The sequence below is a fragment of the Tasmannia lanceolata genome, unplaced genomic scaffold (genome assembly GCF_043159265.1).
Source record: "Tasmannia lanceolata isolate RefF3 unplaced genomic scaffold, GAP_Taslan_0.1 ptg000025l, whole genome shotgun sequence".
NCBI lineage: Eukaryota > Viridiplantae > Streptophyta > Magnoliopsida > Canellales > Winteraceae > Tasmannia > Tasmannia lanceolata.
The window spans coordinates 9,843,641-9,863,038 of NW_027518702.1; the positions used below are offsets into that span (position 1 = coordinate 9,843,641).

The window sequence follows — 19,398 nt, forward strand, 5'->3', positions numbered from 1 at the left end:
ACTTTGAGGTTGGAGGTTCAATCCCAGCTCACCTATAAAAAAACATTTTAAAAAAGGGCCATTTGGGGGTTGAGACTACGCTCTGCCTCACAAAGGGTTCCAGACCAGTCACAATTCCCTCTCAGCCTGCGCTGCAAAGATGGTCCTATTTTACAGTTGAGGTCCCTAATTGTGCTGCAAAGGTAGGCCTATTTTATGGCAGAGGTCCCTGATTCCACTACCGCTGATTTATTTATTGCCCATGAAATGCAATGCCATTAGAAGAATCTGCGGGCCATTCATTGATTTATCAAACCATCTAAAAGTTCTCAACCCCCACAAGAGTGCTCTCATTCCAAAGGATTAGACATCAACAACAAGAGTAAGAAAAAGAATTTCCTTATTTCATAAACATTGTATGAAAATCCATGGCCTTTGGCCTTACATCAACAATAGGCACTATTTGGCGAACAAGTACCCGAGTGACTAGTCACTTTCTTCAAGCTAAGAGTTAATTTGCCGTCGTGTTGTTGCAGAACTTCAGAACTTCCCACATCTGATTACTATTCCAGAGAGTGCAGTTCTTGTGTCAGGTGTTAGACATCAAACTTAAAATGCAGTACAGAGATTAGCCTTCATGTTAGAGAAGAACTCCGGTCGAATCGGGCTGGAAGGGCCGCAGAGCCTACTCCGCTTTGTTTCAGATATTCCCACACGCGAGATAGCAGCTGCCAATGCGTCAACCATAACACGGTCTTCCTGCTTTTCTAACTTCAGGCTCGAGGTTTCCAAAGATGGAAACAGGTTCACGCCGCCTGGGAGAGTGGTATTGGTTACTGTAATTCTCTTCAACTCCACTGCAGGTGTGATGGCAACTTGGCTAGAAAGTTCTCCATGATCTCTAACTTTAGTCTTGACTGTTTGTGTCTTGAACAATTGTTCCGTGTGAAAGACAATCCATGGATGTCCTGCAAAGCATTTAACAGTCAAAAATTTTTGACTAGAGTTTTAAACAGATAAAGTAAGTGAAATGGGGAGAAGGTCAAAATACATACTTAATACTTGGTCTGTTGTTAGTCTCATTGAAACATCCCTCGTCAGCATTTGCCCTATGAGATCTCGAGCAGGTTTGGATATTGAATCCCAAAGCCCCGTATCGAAATCAAGCTTCACATTTTTAATTGCCTCGAACATTGCTTCTTGAGAGTCCCCTTGAAATGGGAGGACCCCAACCAACATTGCGTGAAGGAGCACACCGGCGCTCCAGATATCTACTTTTTCAGAATAATGCCCCACAATAACTTCCGGGGCAAGATAGGCTGGACTACCAGCCAAACCAGATACTCTTTGACCTGTAAACAGTACACACTCACATGAGAAAAAGATAATTCAATACAAGACAATCAGCATATATGAGAAGAATGAGAAATCCTTAACAAACATAGTAACATACTTTATATACAACTTCTGGCGGAAATTTTTAGATTGTTTCCATATGTGTTTGAAAAAAACAGGAATAATGTTTTGTCAAGAAGTACATTGTCATCAAAATGCCCCCACATGTCTTAACTAATTGGTGCAAATTTTCTCTTCACAAGAAAAAATTTGGACCTTTGGTGAACAACAAGAAGGGGTGCCGCTGAGTCAACATGGTCATAGCAAAGGGCCAAATCCATGTAGATGGATCTTCTACTCTTGTCCCATACAGACCTCCAAACTAAAGGCCTGCACCCCCAACCCTAATCTTCAATCCAAAGTGAGCAAGTACAAGATGCTCATCCATTAGAGAAGAAATTCATACACTGAATAAGAAGAGATTGGAATTAAAAGATTAATCGTAAGCAACGAAAAGGCTAGAGACTAATATTTAATTTCCAATCATGTGCCTCAGCTAGCCAAACATTCCAACTCAAAACCCATCCCCCATCCAATAAAGAGGAAAAAAAGAAGAGAATGTATTGCCAACCGTAAAATAATCTATAATAGCACAAGGTAAAAATTTCCAAAGTGTTTTCCCAGACCCACAAAAAGGAGGTCTTCTTCCATGGTTATTGAATCATCCCCTTTGAAATTTACCAGTTCTAAAACTAAGCCATTTTTTTCATGAATTTTGAGAGCACTAGAAATTAATTGCACGCAGTTTGAAGGAAAATGTCATTTCCATGATTACATCTACAATTACCTTCTATTATTAAGGAGCACAAGCTAAATTCACATTTAAAACCATGCCATTTTTCAAGAATTTTGAGAGCACTAGAAATTAATTGTGTGCAGCTTCAATGAAAATGTCATTTCCATGATTACATCTACAATTACCTTCTATTATTAAGGAGCACAAGCTAAAATCACATATGTTTTCTATAGAATGACAAACAAGTAACTTGAGGAGTTTGTGAACACCTAGTTGGATAAGTAACTTGTAGAGTTCATGAACATCGTCTTGCTCCTAAAGTAACAATGTGTAATGAATATGAAGCTCGCACATACATACATAAAACTACAGTAGTACTATGGCAAGAGCCAGTGTGTGAATGAAAGGTCTTATTAACCATTGAGTTCGATCATGATCTGTTTCTTTGAGCACATGATGCAGAAGTTGCAATAAAAGGTAATGTTTCAGTAATTCCCATTAAAGGGAGATAAAATATAGGGTCGAAAAATAATCTGTAACATTCAAAGCAGCATACATGTTCATTTAGATTTTGTGAATGCAGAACCATACAACATTTAATTTAAAATATGAAAAGAAAATAAAAATGTATGAAACTATCTGAATTGGGAAAGAACAATTACCATCTGAAAACCGCTTGGATAATCCAAAGTCTGCAAGCTTCAACTTGCCCGACGTCGAAAGAAGGATGTTTTCCGGCTTTATGTCACGGTGAATGACCCCCATGTCGTGGCAATACTTGATGACTAAAATTAGTTCCTTGAGTAAATTAGCAGCCCGGTGCTCTGAATATCTCCTTGTCTTGATCATCTCATCAAGGAATCGCCCTCCAGAGCACAACTCCATGACTAGATGGAAAGATTCAGAATCCTCATACACAGCCTCTAGAGTCACCACACTGGGATGACCAGATAGGTGTTGCATTATCTCCACTTCCATATGAGGAGTCTCTTTCCCCATTTTTGTCAACGTCTTGCAAGCAAACTCAGCTCCATTGGACTTACTCCGACATAAGCGGACCGACCCAAATTTCCCCTCCCCTATTTTGTGGCCTAGAATGTATTCTTTCTCAAGCTTCTTCTTTCTGCCCATTTGAGTGGCAGATTCAATGCACCCTAACTTCCTCTTGAGACCTCTACCACGGAGATCATAAGGTGAATTTCCGCAAGGATGGGCACTTGGAATGCCAATGAGCCTACTCTTGGCAGAACCTTCTTCCTGCTTTTGATTCTGGCACTTCTTCATCAGCCGTGAACAATCCTCAAACAATAAGTTTGGCCCCATGATCGATGAAGAGAGATCAGATCGAACTGGACTGTCACTTCCTTTCCTTGACTGCCTAAACATTAATAAAAACAATGTAATCAGTATACTACAAATAACAACAATGACAACAATGCAATCAGCACATCAGAAAAAAAAAAACTAATGGAAATCTTTAATGGGACTAGGAGGATTGTAGAGAAGGAATCGGGGAGAAAGAGAAGTTAAGGTTTACAGACAAAGGGTGTTGAAAGGGTTGAAAGAGGATTGGAAACAGCCAATAAAAATTAATGGAAATATTGAAAAGGGATTAGATGAGGTTAAAAAATACAAGTAATGGATATCTTGTTAAGAGACTTGACAACCGATTGTGCAAGTGCTAAAATGATTAGTAGACTCAAAATTACGTTTAAATGAGAGTCCAACAATCGGTTTAGCACTAATAATCGGTTGTCATAATCTTAAACGAACAGGCCCTAAGATGATGACAACTGATTGTGAGTGCCAAACCCATTATTGGAATCCAGGTTTGGCATTTGCAATTGGTCGTATAACGTTAAAGGGAGTGTAGGCTGTACAATAAAAGATAAAAGTAATATTTGATAACAGCAGACTCTTAAAAATTAGTCTGCTGGATTTCACATCACTTTGACTGTTAGAAACTAATGAAAATCTTTCATACATCACGAACTGTTAGAGACTAATGGAAATCTTTCATACATCACCTTGGTGTTGAAACTGTTAGAAACAAATGGAAATTTTTCATGGGATGGAAATCTATCATACTCGGAACTGTTAGAAACTAATGGAAATCTTTCTAATGAAAATCTTTCATACATAACTGTTAGAAACTAATGGAAACCTTTCATGGGATGGAAATGTTTCATATCACCTTGGTGTTGGAACTGTTAGAAACTAATGGAAATCTGTCATGAGGTACGGTTGAAAACACACTGGAATCAAATCAAATATAGTACCTCGCTTTATACGTATTGCCCGACGTCGAGAGAAGGATGTTTTCCGGCTTTATGTCACGGTGATCGACCCCCATGTCGTGGCAATACTTGATGACTAAAATTTGTTCCTTGAGTAAATTAGCAGCCCGGTGCTCTGAATATCTCCTTGTCTTGATCATGTCATCAAGGAATCGCCCTCCAGAGCACAACTCCATGACTAGATGGAAAGATTCAGAATCCTCATACACGGCCTCTAGAGTCACCACATTGGGATGACCAGATAGGTGTTGCATTATCTCCACTTCCCTATGAGGAGTCTCTTCCCCCATTTTTGTCAACGTCTTGCAAGCAAACTCAGCTCCATTGGACATACTCCGACATAAGCGGACCGACCCAAATTTCCCCTCCCCTATTTTGTGGCCTAGAATGTATTCTTTCTCAAGCTTCTTCTTTCTGCCCATTTGAGTGGCAGATTCAATGCATCCTAACTTCCTCTTGAGACCTCTACCACGGAGATCATAAGGTGAATTTCCGCAAGGATGGGCAGTTGTAATGCCAATGAGCCTACTCTTGGCAGAACCTTCTGCCTGCTTTTGATTCTGGCAATCCTCAAACAATAAGTTTGGCCCCATGATCGATGAAGAGAGATCAGATCGAACTGGACTGTCACTCCCTTTCCTTGACTGCCTAAACATTAATAAAGACAATGTAATCAGCATATTAGAAATAACAACAATGACAACAATGCAATCAGCACATCAGAAAAAAAAACTAATGGAAATCTTTATTGGGACTAGGAGGATTGTAGAGAAGGAATCGGGGAGAAAGAGAAGTTAAGGTTTACAGACAAAGGGTGTTGAAAGGGTTGAAAGAGGATTGGAAACAGCCAATAAAAATTAATAGAAATATTGAAAAGGGATTAGATGAGGTTAAAAATACAACAAATGGATATCTTGTTAAGAGAGTTGACAACCGATTGTGCAAGTGCTAAAATGATTAGTAGACTCAAAATTACGTTTAAATGAGAGTCCAATAATCGGTTTAGGACTAATAATCGGTTGTCATAATCTTAAACGAACAGGCCCTAAGATGATGACAACTGATTGTGAATGCCAAACCCATTATTGGAATCCAGGTTTGGCATTTGCAATTGGTCGTAAAATGTTAAAGGGAGTGTAGGCTGTACAGTCAAAGATAAAAGTAATATTTGATAACAGCAGACTCTTAAAAAGTGGTCTACTGGACTTCACGTCACTTTGACTGTTAGAAACTAATGAAAATCTTTCATACATCACGAACTGTTAGAGACTAATGGAAATCTTTCGTACATCACGAACTGTTAGAGACTAATGGAAATCTTTCATACATCACCTTGGTGTTGAAACTGTTAGAAACTAATGGAAATCTTTCATACTGTTAGAAATTAATGGAAATCTTTCATACATCACCTTGGTGTTGAACCGTTAGAAACCATGGAAATCTTTCATAGGATGGAAATCTTTCATGGAGGTATGGTTGAAAAGACACTGGAATCAAATATAGCTAGTACCTCGACCCCCAGAATATAAAATCTTCCTCAAAAAATTTATAGGAAAATAATTGAAAAGGCATTGGAAAAGGTAAAGGCCAAGTCTCCAAGAATTTTTTTTTCCATGATAAATCGTTGTGAGATGAAGCTAAAAATCAGGAGAAAAAAAAACGTAGGAAACTAGTGTCTTCAGTGATGAGATGTGGCTAAAAAAATCAGAAAAAGGTCGAACTAGAGTTTTTTTTTTATTTTAATGAGATTAGTAGGCTCTTGTCTAGAAAAGGATTTAAAGTGAAAGAAAAGCCAATACAGAAAAAAGCGTGCGGGAAGAATAAAACCAAGAAAGAAGAAGAAGAAGAAGAAAATCTGGGAATGAGAGACATGGATCTTACCTTCAAGGAGAGAATTTGTTTGGTCAATGGAAAATGGAGAGTATGAAAACAGAACAGTGAGCAACTTTAACGACCCGTCCTGAAAATCTGCCTAGAATAGTGAATGAGTATGACTCTCTCCCTTTCCGTTTAAGAGAGAGCGAGTATGGTGCAACTCGGGTCGATTTTTTAGAATTCGGGTTGAGCTTTTACGTTAAAATCGGATCGGGTTCGGGTTGATTCCTATTCATTTTTTAGCAAAAGTTCAACCGACCCTACCCAACCCAAGTTGCACCCTATATATATATATATATATAGATAGAGAGAGAGAGAGAGAGAGAGAGAGAGAGAGAGAGAGAGAGAGAGAGATTTTCTCTATAAAAAAAGGTTTATGAACCCAAAACTTGTATTTTAATCTAGGGATTTTTTCCAATAAGTCATTGCTTTGCATTCGGGTGGGGTTCAACCCGAAAAGAAGTCGGGCGGGGTTGGGTATCTTTCGGGTCTGGTTCAAGTTCGGGTTTAATTTTCCTAACCCGGGTTGAGTTTAGGTTGGGCTCGGGCAACCCAACCGAGTGAAACCCAATATTTTCTTTATCATTTTTTTAGATTTTAGTTTGTACATTTATGCCTGAAGACTCAGGTCGTCCAGTTCAGGTTGGAAAAAAGGGTTCCTCTAGTTGGGTTGGGTTGAATCTCATCGGGTTGGAACTCAGACCGGGTCGTGTTCGGGTTGAGTAGAGAGTTCCTCAGGTTGGGTTCGGGTAGGCCTCAATCCGACCAGAGTTGCAACCGTGCTTAGCAAAATTATTGCTAGTCACTAAGAATTTCATATTTACCAATTAGTCCCTTATTTTGAAAATAATTGCGCACCATCCAATTACATTCCTCTATTAAAAATTTTAAAATGACAAAACAACCCTCAGCCGTCTCTCACGCAAATTATTTGGGGAAAAATACACTTTGACCCCCTGTGGTTTCTGACACATTCAACTTAACCCCTAATGTTTAAAAAGTTACAAGTAGACCTCCTGTGGTTTCAATTTGTATAAGGTAGGCTCCCTCAGTTGACGGTTCGTCCACAGATTGAAGGGTTAGGATGATCCAATGGAGCTAATTGTTTGGATGATCCAAAGCGTTCATTTGATGGGCCCTGACATAGATAGGGTGTGCCTAAAAAATCAGCTCCATCGGTTCATCCTAACCCTTCAATCTGTGGACGAACCGTCAACTGAGGGGGTCTACCTTACACAAATTGAAACCACAGGGGGTCTACTTGTAACCTTTTAAACATTAAGGGTTAAGTTGAATGTGTCAGAAACCACAGGGTGTCTAAGTGTATTTTTCCCAAATTTTTTTGTTTATGGCACTCCATATTTTATAAATCCCTGCTTCTAGGTGGGTTCTCCAAATTAAAAGCTAATTAGAAAACTAGAAGATAAGGATTAATTACCTTGTAAGATGAACAATAAATGGATCTGGCCAAACTGTTTAATAATCCAGACCGTTTATCTTCCGATTGAGACGATCTTCATAATTTGATGGTCTATAAGAAGAATGATAAACTGAAGGGCGCCCTTGCAATTGTTTATCAGCTTACGTATCTTGTTGCAAGCACTGACTTTTATGTGAAAAAATGGGCATCAAATTTGTTTTACACCCACTTCAGGTCCAAAAAATGGAGCCCAAGGAGAAAAAGAATATAAATTTTACAAAAGGTATTTAGTCCAAAGTGTTCTGTTAAGAAGAACAGGGTCCTCATTAACAAGGACCCAGATGATCCACCTTACACAGCACATCAGCACATGGGTTAGGTAATTTGGACCGTTGATCAAGTGGCCCCCACCAGCCAATACTGTCGTCAAACTGTGGGGTCACCATTGTCCAGCTACCCTCATTACCATAACCTAATTGCAAAATCCACCCTATTGGTAGTGCAACCAAGCTGCACTTGGCTACAATTTGTGTAAACTGCAGTCTACATGGGTTATGACTAGTTTAGGTGTGGATCTAGGGTACCATATGAGTTATTGCAGGCATTGTTTTAAATTTCGGTTGGGTCCAAAATCATATAGGTTTCGGTTTCGGTTTCAATTTCATGCCGAAATTATAGTAACTTCGGTCGACCGAAAATTGCAAAAAAAAAAAAAAAAATCGGTTTCAGTCCCTACCAAAACCGATATTTAAATCCATGATTGCATGCTACAAACAACTTGCACAATGCTAATAGTTTTCACTTTTCAGAACCAAATTGACCCATGTCATAAACAGGAGCTGATATATTCACCCCCTCTGGTACTAACCACACCACAGGGCTTCTCTCATTTTTGCCTAGCAGAGAATGGGAAGGGATGAAAAATTTGGAAGAATACCATTCGCCTAGCTTAAGCATTAATAAACAGGTGAATCAAGGCTCACAAAGAACCCTGCTTGAGACCCACTTTTAGAAAGAAACCATTGCCAATTCCCCCCTCAGCCTCTGTTGTAGATGGGCCTATTTTATGGCAGAGGTCCCTAATTTCCGCTGTGATATTTTCCAATTTCAAAGCAAACTAATTTATTTAATGCCCAAGAATCTGCGCGCCATTCATTGATTTATCAAACCATCTAAAAGTTCTCAACCCCCACAAGAGGGCTTTCATTCCAAAGGATCAGACATTTAACAACGACAGTAAGAAAAAGAATTTCCTTATTTCATAAACATGATTCTTTATTTCATAAACATGGCATGAATTTCTGCCTTTGGAGAACAAGTACCCGAGTGACTCACCACTTTCTTCAAGCTAAGAGTTAATTTGCAGTCGTGTTGTTGCAGAACTTCAGAACTTCCCATGTCTGATTACTATTCCAGAGAGGGAGTTCTTGTGTCAGGTGTTAGACATCAAACTCAAAATGCTGTACAGAGATTAGCCTTCATGTTAGAGGAGAACTCCGGTCGAATCGGGCTGGAAGGGCCGCAGAGCCTACTCCGCTTTGTTTCAGATATTCCCACACGTGAGATAGCAGCTGCCAATGCGTCGACCATAACACAGTCTTCCTGCTTTTCTGACTTCGGGCTCGAGCTTTCCAAAGATGGAAACAGGTTCACACCGTCCGGGAAATTGGTGTTGGTTACTGTAATTCCCTTCAATTCTACTGCACGTGTGATGGCGTCTTGGCGGGAAAGTTCTCCATGATCTCTAACTTTAGTCTTCATTGTTTGTGTCTTGAACATGTTTTCCGTGTGAAAGACAATCCATGGATGTACTGCAAAGTCAAAATTGTGACTAGAGTTTTAAACAGATAAACAAAGTGAAATGGGAAAAGGCCAAAATGCATACTTAATACTTGGTCTGTTGTTAGTCTCATTGAAACATCCCTCGTCAGCATTTGCCCCATAAGATCCCGAGCAGGTTTGGATATCAACTCCCATAGCCCCGTGTGGAAATCAAGCTTCACATTTTTAACAGCCTCGAACATTGCTTCCTGAGAGTCGCCTTGAAATGGGAAGACCCCAACCAACATTGCGTGAAGGATCACCTCGGCGCTCCAGATATCTACTTTCTCAGAATAATGCCCCACAAGAACTTCTGGGGCAAGATAGGCTGGGCTACCTGCCACACCAGATAATCTCTGACCTGTACACAGTATGCACTCAAATAAGAAAAAGATGATGAAATACATGAAAATCAACATATGTGCGAGAAGAATAAGAAATCCTTAAGATACATAGTAACATACTTGGCTGAAATTTTAAGTAGTTTATTTTCAAATTTATTTCAAAAAACTAGGAATGTTGTTTGTTCAAGAAGCACAGTGTCACCGTTCAAAACCAAAAAGCAAGAAGTGCAGTGTCATCAAAATGCCCCCACATGTCTTGACTAATTGGTGCAAATTTTCTCTTCACAAGAAAAAATTTGACACCTTCATTGAACAGCAAAAAGCCTTTAGATGAAAGATGCAGCAAATTGTTTTGTTATTACAAAATACGTTGGGATTATGATTCCAAGAAAGGCCTTTGTTTTTTTTTTAATTGGGATATTTCATTAATATTAAGATGGCAATAGGGACCAGTAGTCCCATCTTGCACTACAAAATATTAAGGTGGACTGGGCCGACATGCCGGCACCAGTCCAAAAGATAAATAGAGCATTGATATTAGTTTGTTTTCATCCCTATACTTTTCTAAAAACTGTTCTTTACAACATCTTCCGACGCCCATTTATGTATCACCTATGGAGGATTATGCCACCACACAGTAACTGGCGAACAACGTAATCCCTTAAAAGTATCGACTTGCAAGACTAGGAAGATAAACGCATTTGTCTCCTTTGAATTCACCCCTTCGGAACTCTTGCTCCCCCAATGAAACTAGCTAAACTAATGAGACAAAACAGAGCAATAGGAACACTCTATCAAGATACTGCAATAGAACCTAAAATCAGGGTATGTATTTTACCAATTCTATTCAATAGGTCGTGGGCAAAACATTCTTCCGATTCTCAAGCGAGTAAATTGCACCTTTGATTAGTATAGCCCTTCCACATACTATTGAATCCAACCTAATCTCTCATAAAAGCAGAAACGTGGTTTCTTTGTTTCCCTACTTCCCGGTCCTCTTTACATTCTCCTACTTCTTTTCCTCTGATCCTTCCCTATTCTCTCCTTTTCCTCTTAAATCTTCACGATTTAGGTTCTATTTCATCTGCCATGTCCTTCTCTACTCTATCCTCTACAACTTTGGATTGCTCTCCAAGGAACATCGCCCTAGTCTTGACCATAGTCTCCTGATAAGAGAATCCCAAGGCGTCTCCCATTACAAAGAATTCCTTAAAGCTCTCCAGTTCAGGGTGCCCAGGGTCGTCACCCCAGGAAAGGCCTTTATTAATGATATGATCAAATTAACTTGTAGCTAATTTAAAGGTAGATTGATAATATATGGAAGTGCTATACAGTTCGAATGGTTAGGATGATCCTCTGGTTCTAATTTTTTGTGGACACCCTATCTATGTGAGGGCCTTAAAAATGAATGGTTTGGATCACCCAAATAATGTGGCCCCCACTGTATTTTAAGCTAGTGTGTAGATAACTTATCTACACATGTGTGTAGGAACCGCTTTCTCTCTCTCTCTCTCTCTCTCTCTCTCTCTCTATATATATATATATATATATATATATATATATATATATATAGAGAGAGAGAGAGAGAGAGAGAGAGAAAGCGGTTCCTACACACATGTGTAGATAAGTTATCTACACACTAGCTTAAAATACAGTGGGGGCCCACATTGTTTGGGTGATCCAAGCCATCCATTTTAAAGGCCCTCACATAGATAGGGTGTCTACAAAAAATCAGATCCATAGGATCATCCCAACCCTACGATTTGTGGAGGTAAAATGGATGTCTTTAAACCTTTACAAATTAGTCCATTTTTTGCCTCCACAGTTCGAATGGTTAGGATGATCCTATGGATCTGATTTTTTGTGGACACCCTATCTATGTGAGGGCCTTAAAAATGAATGGTTTGGATCACCCGAATAATGTGGCCCCCACTGTATTTTAAGCTAGTGTGTAGATAAGTTATCTACACATGTGTAGGAACCGTTTTCTCATATATATGCGGAAAAGGATTGTGAGCTTGAGCGTTCCAATCAAATGGTGCGCTTGAGCTCTCAAACCCATGTGGCCCACATTGTTAGGATGATCCAAAGCATTCATTTGAAAGGCCCTTACATAGATAGGGTGTGTACAAAAAATCAGCTCCATAGGATCATCCTAACCCATCCATTTGTGGAGGTCAAAATGGACAGACCACAAATCTGCCCCTTTTTGCCCTCCACTTTTGGAGGGGTTAGGATGATTCAACGGAGCTGATTTTTGGTACACACCCTATCTATGATAGGGCCTTGCAAATGAATGGTTTGGATCCTCACAGAAATTGTGGGACCCATGTGATTGGTGCACTCAAGCGCACCATTTGATGTTAGAGCTCAAGCGCACGAACACATTCCTCATATGAGGAAAAGGATTGTGAGCTTGAGCGTTCCAATCAAATGGTGCGCTTGAGGTCTCAAACCCATGTGGCCCACATTGTTAGGATGATCCAAAGCATTCATTTGAAAGGCCCTTACAGAAATTGTGGGACCCATGTGATTGGTGCACTCAAGCGCACCATTTGATGTTAGAGCTCAAGCGCACGAACACATTCCTCTATATATATATATATATATATGAGAAAACTGTTGGTGAGCTTAAGCGCACCAAACCTATGGTGCACTTAAGCTCCCCAATCACATGGGGGCCCACTTTGTTAGGTGATCCAAAGCATTCATTTTAAAGGCCTTATGATAGATAGGGGGTGTACCAAAAATCAGCTCCATAGGATCATCCTAACCCCTTCATTTGTGGAGGACAAAAATGGGCAGATTTGTGTCTGTCCATTTTTGTCCTCCAAAAAGGAGGGGTTAAGATGATCCTATGGAGCTGATTTTTGGTACACCCCCTATCCATGTAAGGGACTTTAAAATGAATGCTTTGGATCACCTAACAAAGTGGACCCCCATGTGATTGGGGCGCTTAAGCTCACCAAAAGTTTGGTGAGCTTAAGCGCACCAACAGTTTCCTCTATATATATATATATATATATATATATATATATATATATATATATAGAGAGAGAGAGAGAGAGAGAGAGAGAGGTTAGTGATTCTAGTCGGTAGACTAGATAAGGCTATCTTCTCCACCCTTATTAAGAGCCGTCAGATGGTAAGTGGAATGATCCCAACCGTTCAAGATTTACAAAAGAAAACGTTAACAAAAGAGGGAGAGAAACCCACGCTACGCACGCTGGGTTTTCCCTCTTCTCTCCCTCGCTGGTTTTCCCTCGAGCTCCATCGCTGGTTTTCCCTCGAGCTCCCTCGCTGGTTTTCCCTCTTCTCTTCTCTCCCTCGCTGGGTTTCTCTCCCTCGCTGGTGAAACCCAAAATCCGACTCCCTCGCTGGGTTTCTCTCCCTCGCTGGTGAACCGGAAATCCGACCCTCGCTGGTGAGTCCTAAAACTCTGATTTACTCTTCTTCTTTTCTCTTCTCCCCAGCCATGGAAAGTAAGAGCTGTGGGTTTTTTTTGGTTCAAAACCCATAGAAAGGTTTTTTTTAAGGGCATTTTTTTCTCCCCAAGGACAGTTTATTGGGGGTAGTCTTAACCCACAGAACGAAAAACTACTTTCTTGGTTTTGAATCTGAAGAGATATCTGGTTGGTTGGTGTAATGGGCTTTGCTGGAATTCTCTGTATCAGATACATGAATTTTATAGATCTGGAGTAGAAAAAAAAAAGAAGCTGTGAGAGTGAAAAGGACTTTGAAGAAAATCCATGAGTGGAAAAACAGCACGTGGTAGGTAGGAGAAAAGCACCGATTAAAAGACTTTCAATCCTCTCATTTGCTGGCCTTATTACTTTTAATCCAGGATTTATTTTACAATCTATGATCCGGATTGTAAAACCCGAAAATTTACAATATGGGTTTTAGCTTATAAAAATTCAGGTTTTTAGCTTGATAAAAAATTGGATTCTACAGGATGTTAAATGATCTGTAGTCATAATATGATTCAAATAGTTCATTTGTTGGTGACAGCTTAAATGGGTTGTGCCCCAAAAAATCTATAAAAGGGGAGTAAAAAACAGAGTTAAGTCATTTATCATTTACTCTCTGTGAATCCTCGTGTTTTTTTTTATTGGTGTTCTGTTGCTTTATGCTTAAATTATTCTTTTAATCGCTGAAATCTTTTTTTTTTAATTACAGAAGCATAAAGCATGGCATCTTCAACCAACACTAGTGGTTTCTCACATGGCGTACAACCAACAGCCATAAATTGTCTTTGTAATAAGCTAGCAGTTCGAAAAATTACACGGACCAACATAAATAATAACCAAGGCCGGCCATACTTCAAATGTTCTAGATACCTAGTTGAGTTACAGATGAGATTTTCATTGTTTTGATAAGTTTTTTGGTAAGTTGTTAAAATTCTAAACAACGTCAATAACATGCAGGGCCACACGTGTAAATATTTCCTCTGGGCTGACCTTTCGTTTGATGGGAACGAGCCAGGCTGGGAGTCGATTTTTCACCATAGACGCGAAGGCAGAACAATGGAAGACCGCATCAGCGTACTTGAGAATGATGTAACGATGCTGAAGAATGAAGATTCCATACTTAAAGACCGCATCAACGAACTTAAGAATGATGTTATGATGCTGAAGATTGAAAATTCCATGCTTAAAGACCGCAACAACGAACTTAAGAATGATGTTATGATGCTAAAGAATGAAAAATTCCATGTTTAAAGTTTGTGTAGTAGTAGGGGTTTTCTTCTTTTTTTTTCTTTTTCCTTCGAAGTACTAAGTGAGAGTAGAAATGTATCTGGCAGTGAATGTATATTTGGAGCGTCTCATCCATGGATCTGGCACTGAATGTATCTTTCTTTTGAATTATGTTTACAGAGATGTTAGTGCACTTATCGTCTTATATCTTATGTTTTAAAATGGCGATTGTTTTTGCCATTTTTGAAAGTAGTCAAACTCAAGTTATTCTAATTCTGCTTTTGGTGACAATTCAGCTTTTGGCGACAAAGTAGTCTGCATTTGGGTTATGTTTTTTTTGTTAGTTTTGTTAAATGACAGTTTCCATCTTGAAGGTTTGCAGAGGTGTGGTAAGAGTTGCAGGTTGATGTGGATAAACTACTTGAGGCCTGATCTCAAAAGAGGCACATTTTTAGAGGAAGAAGAGGACCAGATAATCAGAAGAGGCCATATATCAGCTGTTGTTTTTTGGCATTTTTTGAGAAACACATCTATGAATTTGCATGTTGAGAGCAGCGACACAGGCTCAGACTTTGTCTTATTGACATGCGCAAAATGGCTTATGTGATGGTCCCTAGCAAATCCCTAATAAAATGGCTTCTAATTAGTCTTTCTAAAATGGCTTCTAATTAGTCTCTCTCTCTCTCTCTCTAATTAGTCTCTCTAAAACTGCTTTTAGAGATTTTTTGGGGCACAACCCATTTAAGCTGTCATCAACAAATGAACTATTTGAATCATATTATGACTACAGATCATTTAACATCCTGTAGAATCCAATTTTTTATCAAGCTAAAAACCTGAATTTTTATAAGCTAAAACCCATATTGTAAATTTTCGGGTTTTACAATCCGGATCATAGATTGTAAAATAAATCCTGGATTAAAAGTAATAAGGCCAGCAAATGAGAGGATTGAAAGTCTTTTAATCGGTGCTTTTCTCCTACCTACCATGTGTTGTTTTTCCACTCATGGATTTTCTTCAAAGTCCTTTTCACTCTCACAGCTTTTTTTTTTCTACTCCAGATCTATAAAATTCATGTATCTGATACAGAGAATTCCAACAAAGCCCATTACACCAACCAACCAGATATCTCTTCAGATTCAAAACCAAGAAAGTAGTTTTTCGTTCTGTGGGTTAAGACTACCCCCAATAAACAGTCCTTGGGGAGAAAAAATGCCCTTAAAAAAACAAACCTCTCTGTGGGTTTTGAACCAAAAAAAAACCCACAGCTCTTACTTTCCATGGCTGGGGAGAAGAGAAAATAAGAAGAGTAAATCAGAGTTTTAGGACTCACCGGCGAGGGTCAGATTTTCGGTTCACCAGCGAGGGAGAGAAACCCAGCGAGGGAGTCGGATTTTGGGTTTCACCAGTGAGGAGAGAAACCCAGCGAGGGAGAGAAGAGAAGAGGGAAAACCAGCGAGGGTCGGATTTTGGGTTTCACCAGCGAGGGAGAGAAACCCAACGAGGGAGCTCGAGGGAAAACCAGCGATGGAGCTCGAGGGAAAACCAGCAAGGGAGAGAAGAGGGAAAACCTAGCGTGCGTAGCGTGGGTTTCTCTCCCTCTTTTGTTAACGTTTTCTTTTGTAAATCTTGAACGGTTGGGATCATTCCACTTACCATCTGACGGCTCTTAATAAGGGTGGAGTAGATAGCCTTATCTAGTCTACCGACTAGAATCACTAACCTCATATATATATATATATATATATATATATGAGAAAAGTGTCTCTAGTCGGCCGACTAGAGAACCTTCTCTAGCCCGCCGACCCAAAACACAGTGGGCCCACATTGTTTGGATGATCCAAAGCATTCATTTGATAGGCCCTGACATAGATAGGGTGTGCCCAAAAAATTAGTTCCATAGGACCATCTTAACCCTTCGATTTGTGGAGCTAAAAATTGGGCAAATTAGTGAAGTTTTATACCCATCCATTTTAACCTCCACAAATCATAGGGTTGGGATGATCCTATGGAGCTGATTTTTTGGGCACACCCTATTCATGTCAGAGCCTATTAAATGAATGCTTCGGATCACACAAACTGTGGGCCCGCACTGATTTTTTGGCGGACGGACTAGAAAACTTTTCTAGTCGGCCGACTAGAAACATCAACCCTATATATATATATATATGGGCAAGCTAACAAAGTGGGCCCCCATGTGAATGGGCAAGCTAGCTCACCATAAGTTTGGTGAGCTTAAGCTCACCAACAGTTTCCTTATATATAGATATATATATATATATATATATATATATATATATATATATATATATATATATATATATATATATATATATAAATTGTAGCCAATTTAAAGGTATAAAGTTTTACATATATATGGTAGAAAAATAATCTGTAATACCCAAAATAGCATATGCATATTCATTAAGAGCCTGTTTGTTTTAGATTATGACAACTGACTGTGGAGTCCCCATCCAATTATTGGACCGAAAATTGCACTAAATTTGAGTCCAATAATCGGTTGGGGACTCCGCAATCGGTTGTCATAATCTAAAACAAACAGGCCCTAACATGTTGTGAAAGAGAATCCTACAACATTAAATTTAAAATGTGACAAGAAAATAAAAATGTATGAAACTATCTGAATTGGGAAAGTACAATTACCATCTGAAAAACGCACGGATATTCCAAAGTCTGCAAGCTTCATCTTGCCTGATGTAGAAATAAGGATGTTTGCTGGCTTTATGTCACGGTGAACGACCCCCATGTCGTGGCAATACTTGATAACTAACATCAGTTCCTTGAGTATATTAGCAGCCCGGTGCTCTGAATATCACCCCTCCTTGATCATCTCATCACGCAATCGCCCTCCAGAGCACAACTCCATGACTAGATGGAAAGATTCGGAATCCTCATACACGGCCTCTAGAGTCACCACACTGGGATGACCAGAGAGGTGTTGCATTATTTCCACTTCCCCATGAGGAGTCTCTTCCCCCATTTTTGACAGCGTCTTGCAAGCAAACTCAGCTCCATTGGACTTACTCTGACATAAGCGGACCAACCCAAATTTCCCCTCCCCTATTTTGTGGCAGAGAATGTATTCCTGCTCAAGCTTCTTCTTTCTGCCCATTTGAGTGGCAGCTTCAATGCATCCTAACTTCCTCTTGAGACCTCTACCACGGAGATCAGAAGGTGAATTTCCGCCAATGCCAACAAGTCTTCTTTTGGCAGAACCTTCTGCCTGCTTTTCATTCTGGCACTTCTTCATCTGGATCGAACAATCCGATAAGTTTGGCCCCATGATCGATGATGAGAGATCAGATCCACAGGAATTTCACTCCCTTTCCTCGACTACCTAAACATTAATAAAAACAATGTAATCAGAACATCAGAAATAGCAACAATGCAATCACCACATCACCAAAAAAAAAAAAACCCACTAATGGAAAGGGTTGTGTAGAGAAGGGATTGAGGAGAAAGAGAAATTATGGTTTACAGAAAAAGGGTGTTGAAAGAGGATTGGAAACGGCGAATAGAAACTAATGGAAATGTTTAATGGCATTATGAGAAAAAGGGTGTTGAAAGCAAGGTTTTAAATCTCGGTTTCGGTGATGGTTGTTTCGGTCATCACCGAAACCGAAACGTTTCGGTTGTTTCGGTTTCGGTACGAAATTTCAAACGAAATCTTGTAAAAATTTCACCGATCGGAAATTTCACTGAAATTTTACCGTTTGCCGAAATTTCCGAAACGTTTCGGCGAAGTTTGGTACTTTTCCGACTCACTGTGAATTTCGTTTCATTTTTCACCAAAACCAAAATATTTCGGCTTTCGTTTCGGCCGAAATTTAAAACCATGGTTGAAAGGGTTGAAAAGAGATTAGAAGAAGTAGAAGAGACAACTAATGGAAATCTGGTTAAGAGAGTTGACAACCGATTGTGAGTACCAAATATCAAAGGTTGCCACTTACAATCGGTTGTCTAATGTTAAACTGTTAAAGGAGTGTAGGCCGTATCATAAAAGATAAAAGTACCGATCTTCATATTTGATCCAACAGCAGACTCTTAAAAAGTAGTCTGGTGTTAGATCAAACATCAAAGATGGTACTACCCACATTGGACTTCACAGCATCATATAAAATCTCTAATGGAAATGGTGTTGGAACATAACAGGTAAAAAGTATGTTAGAAACTAATGAGATTAAAGTTAAGGTTTATAAGAAAATGGTGTTGAAATGGTTGAAATCAAATATCAAAGGTGGTTTCGCTCACACTAGACTTCACGGCTGGGCACAATATAAAATCACCGTGCTCCGTTTGGTTGCCAGTTAAATTTTGGTCCCAGGAAGAGTTAGTTAAATTTTGGTCCCATCCCATGTTTGGTTGCCTTTTAGCACTAGGTTTTTTTTAATCCCACTCTTCTAATGATTGCTTGTGTGGTGAAAGAAAAAGTCCTCGAAGTATCCTTTTACCGGGTATTTTTTTCTCCCACATAACTCCCAGGAACAAAAAAACCCGGCAACCAAACAGATTAAAGTTTTATGAGAAAAAGGTGTTGAAATGATTGGAAAGGCATTAGAAAAGGTTAAGGCCATGTCTCCACAATTTATTTATTTTTTCATAATTGTTATGAAAAACCTCCCAACAGCGATCTGCGATTTCAATGGCAAAGCAAACGGAATCAAGCAAACACAAACAACGCATAAAGACACAAAGATTTACGTGGTTCAACAAATCCTACATCCACGGCGGAGGTAACGAGAAAATCCACTATCAAGTGAAGATTACAAGAGAAGCTCATAATCTCTCACCAAAACCCACACAAACCCTAGCA

The 19,398-nt window shown here is 39.4% G+C and overlaps 1 protein-coding gene and 1 pseudogene across 1 annotated transcript; both read right to left on the reverse strand.

Annotated features, from left to right (window-relative positions):
* Positions 1-362: 362 nt before the first annotated feature.
* Positions 363-5,126, reverse strand: LOC143857997 (serine/threonine-protein kinase PEPKR2-like). Its single transcript, XM_077368575.1, has 4 exons — positions 4,390-5,126; positions 2,773-3,488; positions 1,035-1,331; positions 363-947 (listed from the first exon to the last, which is right to left on the reverse strand). The coding sequence occupies exons 1-4, from the start codon at positions 5,085-5,087 to the stop codon at positions 589-591; spliced, it is 2,070 nt and encodes a 689-aa protein (XP_077224690.1). The 5' UTR covers positions 5,088-5,126; the 3' UTR covers positions 363-588.
* Positions 5,127-9,154: 4,028 nt separating this feature from the next.
* Positions 9,155-17,895, reverse strand: LOC143857632 (serine/threonine-protein kinase PEPKR2 pseudogene; annotated as a pseudogene).
* Between the last annotated feature and the right edge of the window lie 1,503 nt (positions 17,896-19,398).